A 12,055-nucleotide genomic window follows, 5' to 3' on the forward strand; every position below is an offset into this window, starting at 1 on the left:
TCACATCATACACTGAAGGGAAAATTCACATAAACCATATAAACAATAATAAATCATAGATGTGTTAAGGTGATCCAATCAATACAGTTTCTTTAACGCTGCCTACACACTCCCTCCAGTGCTATAAACACGTTTTGTTGTTTTTTTCCCTACAACCCATGACCCATGAAAATCAGTGCCATAGGTCAGGTGTATTTCTTATGTCCATTTTTATAATCTAATCAGCTATTGAGCTTGCCAGGAAAAAGTGAAATGGGCCTCAAATACACACGCTGTTAACGTCATTCTCACATCAGCGGGATTTTTAGACAAGGGCCCTCTATGGGTATACGTTGAGATCTTGGAGATAAGAGTGTGACATTCTTTTCAGGAGATTAATGACTTTCTTAAATAGACAACTGACAATAACTAAACTACAAACATCAGATTCTCTGATGTTTGGGCATCAAAATACTCTAACTTCAGGAGCAATTGGAAACTCATGGCTATCCCCAAAGACGATATCTAAGTTGATGGAAAACAACGGTATTCTCATACACATTAAAATTTACTTTATAGAGGGGGTTGGTTTCAGGAAGTCAGAGAAAATGAACTGCATTTAAGCTCGAGAAAACGCGTTTAGTCCTAGGGATAACTCACCAGTTATCCACATGTTTTGAGGGCGTGAGAACACCAATTCAAAGAAATTATTATGTACTGAATCCTTGTACACAGTTATCATTTAGGGCATCTGCTCCATGTTTATTATCTTCCAGAGCCACTTTGTTTTTGTCTTTTAGAGGACCAACAGTATCTTTGGTAACGAGCTGATTTAAGATCGAAATGCTGTTCATCTAATAATCTAATTCCCTGTGTTGGTAACGTGGGGATCGTGGCCTTAACTACGTGTCAATACAATTCTTAAGGAAGAGAAATACAGCGATACATATTTTATTTTATTAATTGCACATCAGTTCAGGTGACAAATACAGTAAGGGGCAATTAATCAAAAATACTATTGATGATTAGAGTTATGTTACCACTAATACGTACACTCATGCAGTTTTGGTGTAATCTTTTTAATGGAAAGTAGAGGTTTAGTTCTTAAAGATACGTAAAGTATTAATTTTTAAATTAAACTTCTGTCACTTCTTGAAACTCTGCGTCACTTCTTAAAGTACTGTGTCACTTAAAGCATTGCCTCAGTATAGAAAGAGAGAGTGTCAATTCTTGGAAGAAAGTTAAATGTCACTAAACACAAACTACACCAACAGAGACGTAAACCAGTGTTAAGGAGAGGCACACGTTTTAGCAGAACTCCAGGGAAGCTCTGAGTACCCTGGATCAACTACTGTGATTGAGGTTTAAAGTTACGCTTCACTGGAGTGTATAGTGTGGATAGTTAATCATAGCATAAATTATAAATGTGTTTTAACTTTATATGTTGTCTAATAAGTTGGAAAGTCCATACAAGGAAGAATTGGGAAGATGGGTTCGACAAATCAGGGCAGCATCATATGTGTTCCGCTGGTAGGGTTAGTTCCATGCACCAGCGGGTTGAGTATTTCTTGTATGGTGTACTGTAAGCAGGTGTGTTTCCCCCTTTTGTATTTCTCTGGCTCCTACTGAAGGTTAACATTGGTCGAAGTCTTCAGGTTTGAGGAAGTCGAGAGGTGTACCGTCGTTGCAATAGGCGTGAGGCAGCTGTTCTAGTAATGTACTGTTCCGCACCACCCAGGCCAGGTCGCAGCCGCACTCCAGGGGGTTACCTGCGGCATACACAATACTGTTACTTGCTGCACAAATAGTACTACAACATATAACACTGACGCAGCGGTACAACACACAACACCACGACACACTGTATAGACCTCACAGCTTCCTTCACATGATTATTTAAACACCCTAACGTTACATCTTGGAGAATTAGGTAGGTTAGCTGCAAGGTGTATAATCAAGTGAAATAAGCTGAGGTTGTCTAATCGTCACGTCATAATACCACCGACTATAGCATCACCATCACCACTCAAAGCGACACATAAGAGTACTTGTAACTCACCCTGAAGGAAGACCCTCACATGGCCCTCCAACAAGGGTCGCCATACTCCTTCCTCCACTAAGGTTATGTTGTTGCTGCCGAGGTCAACGCTGCTTCCCTTGTCCATGTCTGTTGTTCCATAGAAAAAATCAAGCATAAAAGGTACAAATAGGTAAATGTGAGTAAAAGAGAATAACTAGGTTCATATAAAATACTCCTCTTAACACAAATATCCATCAGTGTGGAGCCAATGTTGTTGTTTTTGTGTCAGGAGGAAGTGGAGAAGAAGTTAAAGCAGTGTAGTAACAGGATTATTTTCTCCCATCATTAATATTTACGTGTCTATTATTTTGTTATCCTGTATGAGTCTTGTTCACTGTGAAGATGCAAGTTATCATCGGTTATCTTTGGGTGAATGAACTTTATTCAGTCTTATCAGTGTTATCGTAAGTTCTGTATAGCGAGGCGTTGACCCTTACCTATACCACCTTTCAGTGACTATTGAAGTTTTTATCTTGTTAATAGTTTGCTAGATAATTTATTCTATTTCACAACAGTTATAATTCGGAGTATCAACTCGAGTCGGATTTTGTCTTTTGGGGGGAAACTGTGGCTACTTCATATCTTTGTTGACGTGACAATTTGTAAATGATTAATGATCAGCGGTTTTGAGTCAGTACCGGTAGATTAATCATATCACCTCAGGCATGTAAAAAAAAAACTCAGTTGCCTCACCAACACTCTGACCACTACACCGGGGGAGCCAGAGCTATATATATATATATATATATACGTCATCTCAAACTATGCGGGGTGATATGTGACGCCAGGCCCACGCGACTCCTTATTTAAATCACATCTGTTTGACTACACCCTCATGCGTGTCTCTCTCAATACACCACAACACCAAAAATCACAAAGCTCTAGGGGTTGTGGTTATGAATATATATATACCAAATATGATTACATGGTGTATGTTGACGACAGGTTGTAATGGCGTTACTCAGATAAGCCACACTTCACCCTACTCCCGCCGCCACCACCACCACCAGCGTAGTGAAACGAAATCAGGAACCGTATTTCTTCCCGTCGTTTAAGAGAAAAGTCTTGTGGGTTTATGTACTGATGTTTGTAACCAACTAACAGCAGTGTCTACACCCACTACGCTAACAGAGTGATGGTATGCTTGGGTGTATCGTAATCCGCATACTCTATGTCGGTCTACCTTCTCAGACACCAGTTAAATTTTGACAGGTGTTTACAAAGTCCCATTAAGGCTTGTGTTTACTGTCCCTTGAGGCATGTATACAGTACAGTACTCCAGCATCTTCTTAATCAGATCCGCTGTGACATTTCCCTTTCAATGTCTGCAAGTCTAAGTCACAGTAAACAAAGCCAAGGATACGGTTATGTGTAGATGATAGCATACACGTCGAGGGATGTTTCAGATGATAGCATACACGTCGAGGGATGTTTCAGATGATAGCATACACGTCGAGGGATGTTTCAGATGATAGCATACACGTCGAGGGATGTTTCAGATGATAGCATACACGTCGAGGGATGTTTCAGATGTGCTAAAGTGTACAACTGACCAGGGAAGGCATTGGCAGCGACGGTGGTGATGGAGTTGTGGTGTAGGTCGACGTACTGCAGGTTGTGGCCGGAGGTGGAGAAGGTGTCTGCCTCTATCATCCACACGTTGTTGTGGTGGAGACTCACCTCCTGCAGGTCCACCAACCCCTCGAACAACCCTGTAAGAGTAAGACCAAGTCACTCAACATCTCCATCAAGGATTATGTTGGCAGTGTGTGTGTGTGTCAGGGGCGGTAATCAAGCTGGGGGGGAAAGGGGAAGTTTACCTGGGTGGATATCCGTCAGCTCTAAGTTGGAAGCGAAGAAGTGCGTCAGCTTAGGGATGCCGATAAGGGTGTCGACAGGGAGGTCACCCAGGGCATTACCGTGGAGGTCTAAATGTCTTATGGTGGGAGACGACAGCGCCGGGCTCCCTGCCAGCAAATTTTCGGACAGGTCGATATATTCCAGGGAGGTGTACAAGGGCAAGGTGTCGAGGGGTATATCACTGAGTTTGTTTCTCTTGAAGCTGCTGTGGATTGAGACATCGAGGCTCTTCGTGAACACCTCCTCCTCTACCATCTCCAGCGCGTTGTTTTCCATGACGAGGTTCACGAAGGTCGCGTCCCCAAATACTCCATTACGTAGTTGTTGCACGTTTTGGTTGTGGTACATGAAGAATGTACGGATCGCTGTGGTGGGGAAGCTGGCCTCGAACACGTGTCTGAGCTCTTCTTCATCTTTTACAAGAGAACAGTCAACGTCGATGTATTCATTGTCATACAACATACAAGTACAGGGTGAGATATCTTCGGCATTTGGACAGGCAACCTCTGTGGCAACTCTGTCATGAAGGCTTAACTTGTTGCCATGGCAGGACACGGCCAGGAAGAGAGTGAGTAGAAGACGAGCACACATGACGACCCTTCTGGTGGTGGTACTCGCAGCCGACGAACTGAGACACACCAGATATACTGTGTATTGTACAGCCGAGTCACCAAGGGAACACCCGAGGGTTATACACGTAACTCACTGACCAATCAACTTCTTCCACACAACGATTTTTACCCAAGATGAAACTCCCTCGCCACTCACAGGTCAGGTGTGGTGAGGGTGTGTGGGAAGGACCGAGGGCACACAGGTGGTCATCAGCTGTAGTGTCTCACCATCCCAGGTTTTAGTATGGGAAATATCTAAGCAGTGGCCCCTAGCAACATCATCACTCCCACACCTCACACTCACGTCCCTTTGCTAAAGTGATTTTGATTTACCTTAAGAACAATTTCCCTGTAGTACAGTGGGGGAGTGGATACAGCTCTCGCCTCTCGTAATAAGAGTCGTTTGTTCGTCCCCACGCCATACTAACCCTCAGCTGGAAAGGAATACTTGATTTTATAGTTGAAGTGCCAGTTACTCTGCTTCCTGCTGGTGTCCTGAAGGCTTAGTATTGATAACTTCCACATATCCGTAGGGACGTTCAGTAACTCCCATAGCTTGGTACTGTACGTGTGTCTGTCAACCACTGAGTGACATATATCACCCCAGCTTTATTTCACCTGATCATTAAATAAACTAACCTAACCTAACCTAACTTGCCCTATCTCAACTTTAATCTAATCTAACCTTACCTTAACTAACGCAACTTAATCCCCTAGGTTGCGTTAGAGTGTTCAATAGATGAAGTAAGAACGGTGAATGTACTACAACTTACATAAACTCTTGTGGAAAAAAATATACAACATTAATGTATTTTAACCTACACTAATGCCAACATAACATAACCTGATTCTTAATATTCTTGACCTAACTATTGTTTAAGTAACGTAACTCAATATAATAGTACAAGCAACGGGAACCTAACCTAACTTAACGTAATCTAATTCTTAACTAAATTCAAGGTAAAATAAAAATTAATTCAATATTTCTCACCTGATCCTTGTTCAAATAACATAAATCTATCTATTAAAAGTTATTTGGAGTTAGTACAAGCTGCTCGGTCAATATCAACCTAACTTAACATTAGTTCACCATTTCACACCTGCACAAACTCCCGAGGGTCCGGCTGTAGTAGACTGGTTCCGTGTTAATGTAAAATTGAATTTTTGTTATATCATAGAACTCTTAAAGTCAATTATTTTCTCTTTGTGATAAGTGTAATATTAATTTTATATGATTATTTATATTAATGATAATAGTTTTATTTATTTAGCGACTAAATCCACTGTAAAAACTTTCCAAGTTTGTTAGTTACAAGGGCGGATTCAGGGGGACCTTGCCTTTTCATCTGAAAATTCCAATACTTTCTCTTTAATGCAGTATTGTACTCATATATTTTGTATAGTAAAAAGTAAATACTATTTACCTCAGAATATCTCCTAATATCAAGTGCACATGGCTTCAAAATGACTTCAAAATGCCCATAATATTGGCCAGATTAAAAAAGAAAACCTGTGAGGCTTACATCACCCCCCCAAAACCCCCCAGCTGGGTTGGCTCGCCTTTGCTCACCATGTTCCCCCCACATAAAACTTCTTGAACCCCCCTTTTGATATTCCTGGATCCGCCCCTGGGTTATTTCCAATCGAATAGACTACGTGTGGTCATCAGTATTTAGTTTAGTTACCACAAAATGTATCACAGAGAACGATGAATTGATCTGTACAGAGAAAACGATATAATTACGGGTAGACTTAGTTATTTACCTACATACTCGCCACCCCAGTTAAAGGTTGTCATGTCGAGGGATTCAGGGAAGGACAATGGTCTGTGTAGGATCCTTCCATTGTTCTTGATAGTTTTATTAAGGGTTACAGTATTTTAAAACCCAGAATTGTTCTTGTTTCCACAGATTGGGCTGGTAGACTGTTCCGTAGGTCTAGCAGCCTCTGTGTGAACAAGTATATTTATTGCATCCGTGCTTCATGATACCTTAGTGAGCATAACTTGAATAATGAATAAGTGTGTCGTCAGTTAATATACAAAAGGATAGAACAATATATAACAGAAAGTCGTATCGAGTATATTATTTTGGTAACATTGGAAGGTGGCGTCATCTATAGGAGGAATTTTGCAACTTGGACAATAATCCTGTAAACAGCCAATTCCTTCTCTCTCTCTCTCTCTCTCTCTCTCTCTCTCTCTCTCTCATGACGTCATCTTCAAAAATCAATGCATTAACCATCTCTTATGATTTGCTGTTTAGAGGTTGTTAGTTGAGGTGTATAAAAGATAAATAAATAGATGGCGTTGGTATTCTTCTGGTGGTGGTGGAGTAGGTGAGTTATTTATTGGTTGTTGGAGGAGTAAGTGTTGGAGAATGATTGTTGGAGTAAGTAAAATAATATTCACCTCCAGCAGTAGAACACCCACGACCACCACCACCTCGCCACCTCGCCACACACACACAGTAAGAGGGAGGTTAAGGAGGTCGTCACTACTATAGACAGAAAGACGGTAGGTCGAGGGAGGTAGGTTGAGGAAGGGTAACTTAACCCCTCCTCCTCCTCCTCCCCACATCCCCATTATCGCCACGATCATCTGACAGCTACATGACCCCGCAATACACTTTTATCAACACTGCTGTTTATGCTATTACCGATCTTCATGCCTGCAACTTTTATGAGGGCAAGTTAGTGCTATAATTACCGCTATTATCCCGGCGGTGCACCAGAGGTCACGGTCCCAAAGTCTCAAATGTTCTTTTGATAATTTTCACCTTCCGATCCCTTCCCCCCCTCTTCCCCCACCTCCCCTCCCTCACCACCTACCCCTCCCACATCCCCTACCCACTCCCCCCACCCCATCCCCTGCTACCAAAACGAGAGTGAGATGTATTTACGTGTTAAATTCTTTCACTTAAACCTACTGGTACGTCAAGATGGCAGACAATGTGGCTTCAGTTCTGCCATGAGACTCTTGGGTAAAAATGATATTGTTTTATTTTCTTTTGTAGCGAAGATGAATTTTATACGAGGAAAAAAGGTCAAATAGTTAAGGAAATCGGTGAAAGAGGCCAAAATCGGTGGTATACTGTAAATCTGAACTGACTTAAAACTCAGAGGTGTGTGAAATATTTTTGTGAAGTATTCTGAGGATCACTTGAAGATTAGACACCCTTAATTATTTTACCAGAAGATTAACAAACCATAACTCTAAGAGGGGGGGGGGGAGGTTAGGTTAGTATAAGTTAGGTTAGATTAGGGTAAGGTTAGTTTAGTATAAGCTAGGTTAGGTTAAGGTTGGTTTAAGCTTAGATTAAACAAAGTTAGCTTAAGGTTCATAAGCTTAGGTTAATGTTAGATGTAGTAAAGCTTCAGGTAAATTAAACAGTAGTGTCTAATCTTCAGGTAAGCCATTTATGACCCAAGAGTTAATGAGACACACCTGAATGTTTTACCTGTGAGACTAGCCGCAAGACCTTAGTATATTGTGAGGACTTAATATATTGTGGGGACTAAGAATATTGTGGGGACTAAGAATATTGTGGGGACTAAGAATATTGTGGGGACTTAAAATATTGTGGGGACTTAGTATATTGTGGGGACTTAGTGGGGAAATATTGTGAGTATAACACGGTGGTTAATTCCCTTAGATTGAAATGAAATTTGACTTGCTAACCTAACCTAACTTAAACTGACCTGACCTAACTTAACCTAACTTAAACTGACCTGACCTTACTTAACCTAACTTAAACTGACCTGACCTTACTTAACCTAACTTAAACTAACCTGACCTGACCTAACCTAACCAGCAGTGCCATTAAATTACACTGGGGGTCAATTAGGCCATGGCACCCATTTGAACTGCGTCCTAAACAAAGCAGTCACTCCAGTAGTTAAGTCAGGTGGAGTTAATTGGGCAGTTGAATCGTTTGTAATTAGTAATCATCTGGTCGGGAAACAGCGTATAATTGGTGTACTAATTATATGTAACTTGTTATAGGTTTTTTAAAAGAGTTATGTTATTGTTATTATTTTTATTATTATGGTGTTGAATCTTCGTGTTGTTGTTATTGTTGTTGTTGTTATTGTTGTTGTTATTGTTGTTATTGTTGTTATTGTTGTTGTTATTGTTGTTGTTATTGTTGTTATTGTTGTTGTTATTGTTGTTGTTATTGTTATTGTTGTTATTGTTGTTGTTATTGTTGTTGTTATTGTTGTTATTGTTATTGTTGTTATTGTTGTTGTTATTGTTGTTGTTATTGTTGTTGTTATTGTTGTTGTTGTTATTGTTATTGTTGTTATTGTTATTGTTGTTATTGTTGTTGTTATTGTTATTGTTGTTATTGTTGTTGTTATTGTTATTATTGTTGTTATTGTTATTTTTAGTGTTGTGTTTATTGTTGTTGTTGCTGTTTTAATTTAAATTTTTGTTATTATTATTATTATTATTTTAGTAGTAGTAGTAGTAGTAGTAGTAGTAGTAGTAGTAGAAGTGCCAAGTGTATTGTAAGTAATTGTAAGTAATTAACATTGACTTACGTATTAAAGTAAATTTTAATTATCTGTAAATTATTTTCTACCTTGTAAATAAAATAAGTTTACACGGTAGTTAATATATCAGATCAATTTACAGAGTTTTTCAATAAATATAAGTTTTTTACAATATACATGAACTGTTTATAATATGCTGGAGAAATTTAACATTATCTCTCTCTCTCTCTCTTTCTTATTTCTTTATCTGTCAGCCTGTCTCTCATTCTTTCTGTCTATCTGTCTGTCTGTATGCCCCTCTCTCTCTCTCACATGTGGCAGTGGTCGAGAGTGACACCAGCGAGGCACTGTTGCCAACCCAACCAGTGCTTGGTTCCTCTCTGTGTTGACTCGATTAAGAGCTGTTGTCTGTCTGTTTCTCTGTCTGTCTGTCTCCCCGTCAACCTTTGTTTACTTAATTAACAAGTTTTGTGGATTTCTCTGTCTCCCTGTCTCTACCGCCCACCCCACACCAACCTTTGTTTACTCAATTAACAGGTGTTTTGAAGCCGTGACACCTGCAAACACCTGTGTTATTGGTGACTCAGCGAGCATCCCAACCTAAATTCCCCTCCTTCCAAATTTGTTGTCGACTAGACTGGATTCCCCATTTGAGTTATTTAAACTTTGTAATTCCGGGTTATGTAAAATTTTCTCCCCCTCTCACCCCCACCCCCACCGTTTTCCTCCCTCCATTTCCCTCTCCTCATCCCCCCCTTCCACCTCCCCTAAATTATTGTATAGTGAATTAAATTATCCTTTGGGGGGGATATATTTTTTAAGCCTCATATTTCCGGGTCATGAAAATGTTGATATCTTTGTGTTGTAGTTTTATCATTACAGTTATTATCGTTGTTATTATGATTGTTGTTATTATTGTTACCATCATCGTCACTTAATATTATTCGTTTTATAAAATTCATGTAATCTAGTGTTTGTGTGTGTACGTGTGCGTGTGTGTGTGTGTGTACGTGTGTGTGTGTGGGGGGGGAATTGAGTGAGAAGAGTAGATTAATCTCTGTGTGGTGGATAAGAGAGAGAGATAGAGAGACAGAGAGACAGAGAGACAGGAACAATGGTAACAGGAATAATAAGTTCTATTTACCGGGGCCGCTAGTAATCCATAACCCCGTATTTACCTGCCGCCCTGAACATGAGCCGTAATAAATGATCCACACACACACACACACACACAAATACACACACACACACACACACACACACACACCTATTCATATATACTCACATATGTATATTTACGTTTATACTGTACTTACTTACAAATTACATACATACGTTCATACATGTTTATATATACGCTCACCGTACACAAGCATAAACAGTCACACGCACACACACACACGCACATACGAATCAAAACATTGTAGTAAATAATTCAATAATTGCCGGCATTAAGTAACGTTGCTTAAGTAAATAAATAAGCAAATCTCTTTAGTGCTTAAGTAGCTTAATTATTACCTAAGTGAATAAGTAACAAAAAGTGTTTTAAGTAGCGTCATAAGTTTAATGTTTAATTGTGAATGTGTGTAATATATAAAACACAACTGTACTGATACGCTACAGTAACTTACAGTGGTCTCAATGTTACAGTTTGTTAGAATACACAAAAAAGAATCTGGCTTCACTTTTATTAGGGTGTCGTAGTTATGTTGTTGGTTAGTATCTCACTTTACACGGTTAGTGAGGCAGTGAGCGAGGAGACAGTTAGTTACAGGGCTAATGGGATGTCTACCAAGATCACGGAATAAATTATCTTCCATGTTCAAGTTGGTAGGGGGAAGGGGTGAGAGGAGGTGGGGGGGTGAGAGGAGGAAGGGTGAGGTGAGAGGAGGAGGTGAGGGGAGGAGGTGAGAGGAAGGGGTGGTGAGAGAGGAGGAGGGGGTGAGAGGGAGGAGGGGGTGAGAGGAGGGGTGAGTGGGAGAGGGAGGGGGTAGGGGGGTGAGAGGGAGGGAGAAAGGGGTGATAAGAGAAGACTACCTATTTTTGTGATATTATTTTCTACAAAGGACGTGACCCTGTTAAATTGGACGGTATATTTAGATTTATCTTTTAACGCTAAACAGACAAACATGAACATAAACACGTTGCTTTCTTCTCAAGTTGTGTTTACACTTGACATGTCGGGGTGCTTGTCAGGCTTGGGCACAGACAACTTCATGTTACTTGTCTTTTACTTCTGTTTATCTATTATTCTTGCGTTTATGTGTTGGATATTGTCATTCTGTTACATCAAATAAGTTCTCATTAGTTATATGAGGTGTTAACGATCTTACCTCTCCACATCTACTTACTCTAAGATATCTTAACATAGTATCTAAAAGTACAGTAATCAATACACTAAGAGCGGCCAGCAATCCACGTGGAGTCGACGCTATTTTGTTTTTGGTGGGCGGGGCTTAGAGCAATACCGCGCGGTGATTGGCTAACAAACAGGCCAATACTAGCGCCTTATTGTGGTGGATGCAGAACGCCATTACAGGATTTGAAGCTCTGAGTTGAACAATGGTCTGTGTCGCTCCTATCACTATTTCTTCATATTTACTAGATATATGGAAGTGAATTTAATACAAAAATAATATATAGAAAGTGGATAATCAGGTAAAGATCTGTAGTGAGTTAAAAAAAGCTTAGAATGCTTAGTGTTTGTGGAAATAGTGTGTAAAGGTGTGTGGTGTGGTGGTGGAGGCAGCTCGGTGTGAGGGGGAGCTTGTGTTGTGGTGTTAGCTTCTTGGAGGATGTACCACTCTACCACAGCTGTTTTATAACGGCACGAGGTCACCAGTCTACACATCAGACATGTATCCAGCACCTAGACCTCCCGGAGCAGTATGTATCATTGATGTTTATTGTTTTAGAGGCAAAAGAGTGAAGGTGTACCCGGCTTGATCCATCACTCTCCCGTTCTCTCTGGTAGACAGCGGTGGCCAGTTTGTCTTTTATTACCATATTTATTCTCCCTTATGTATCTTAT

General features: G+C 40.2%; 2 protein-coding genes across 2 annotated transcripts in view; one reads left to right on the forward strand and one right to left on the reverse strand.

Annotated features, from left to right (window-relative positions):
- Positions 1–922: 922 nt before the first annotated feature.
- Positions 923–4,601, reverse strand: LOC121879938 (oplophorus-luciferin 2-monooxygenase non-catalytic subunit-like). The gene is made up of 4 exons (XM_042386756.1): positions 3,880–4,601; positions 3,613–3,771; positions 2,039–2,146; positions 923–1,748 (listed from the first exon to the last, which is right to left on the reverse strand). The coding sequence occupies exons 1-4, from the start codon at positions 4,508–4,510 to the stop codon at positions 1,612–1,614; spliced, it is 1,035 nt and encodes a 344-aa protein (XP_042242690.1). The 5' UTR covers positions 4,511–4,601; the 3' UTR covers positions 923–1,611.
- A 6,965-nt stretch (positions 4,602–11,566) lies between these two features.
- LOC121879932 (protein groucho-like) overlaps positions 11,567–12,055 on the forward strand; it is a 75,909-nt gene continuing 75,420 nt past the window's right edge. The window contains exon 1 of the mRNA XM_042386750.1: positions 11,567–11,910. Coding sequence (XP_042242684.1) covers positions 11,881–11,910 — 30 coding nt within the window. The 5' untranslated portion in view covers positions 11,567–11,880. The remainder of the gene's footprint in view (positions 11,911–12,055) is intronic.

Source organism: Homarus americanus, unplaced genomic scaffold, assembly GCF_018991925.1.
Source record: "Homarus americanus isolate GMGI-L3 unplaced genomic scaffold, GMGI_Hamer_2.0 scaffold29478, whole genome shotgun sequence".
Classification (NCBI taxonomy): Eukaryota; Metazoa; Arthropoda; class Malacostraca; order Decapoda; family Nephropidae; genus Homarus; species Homarus americanus.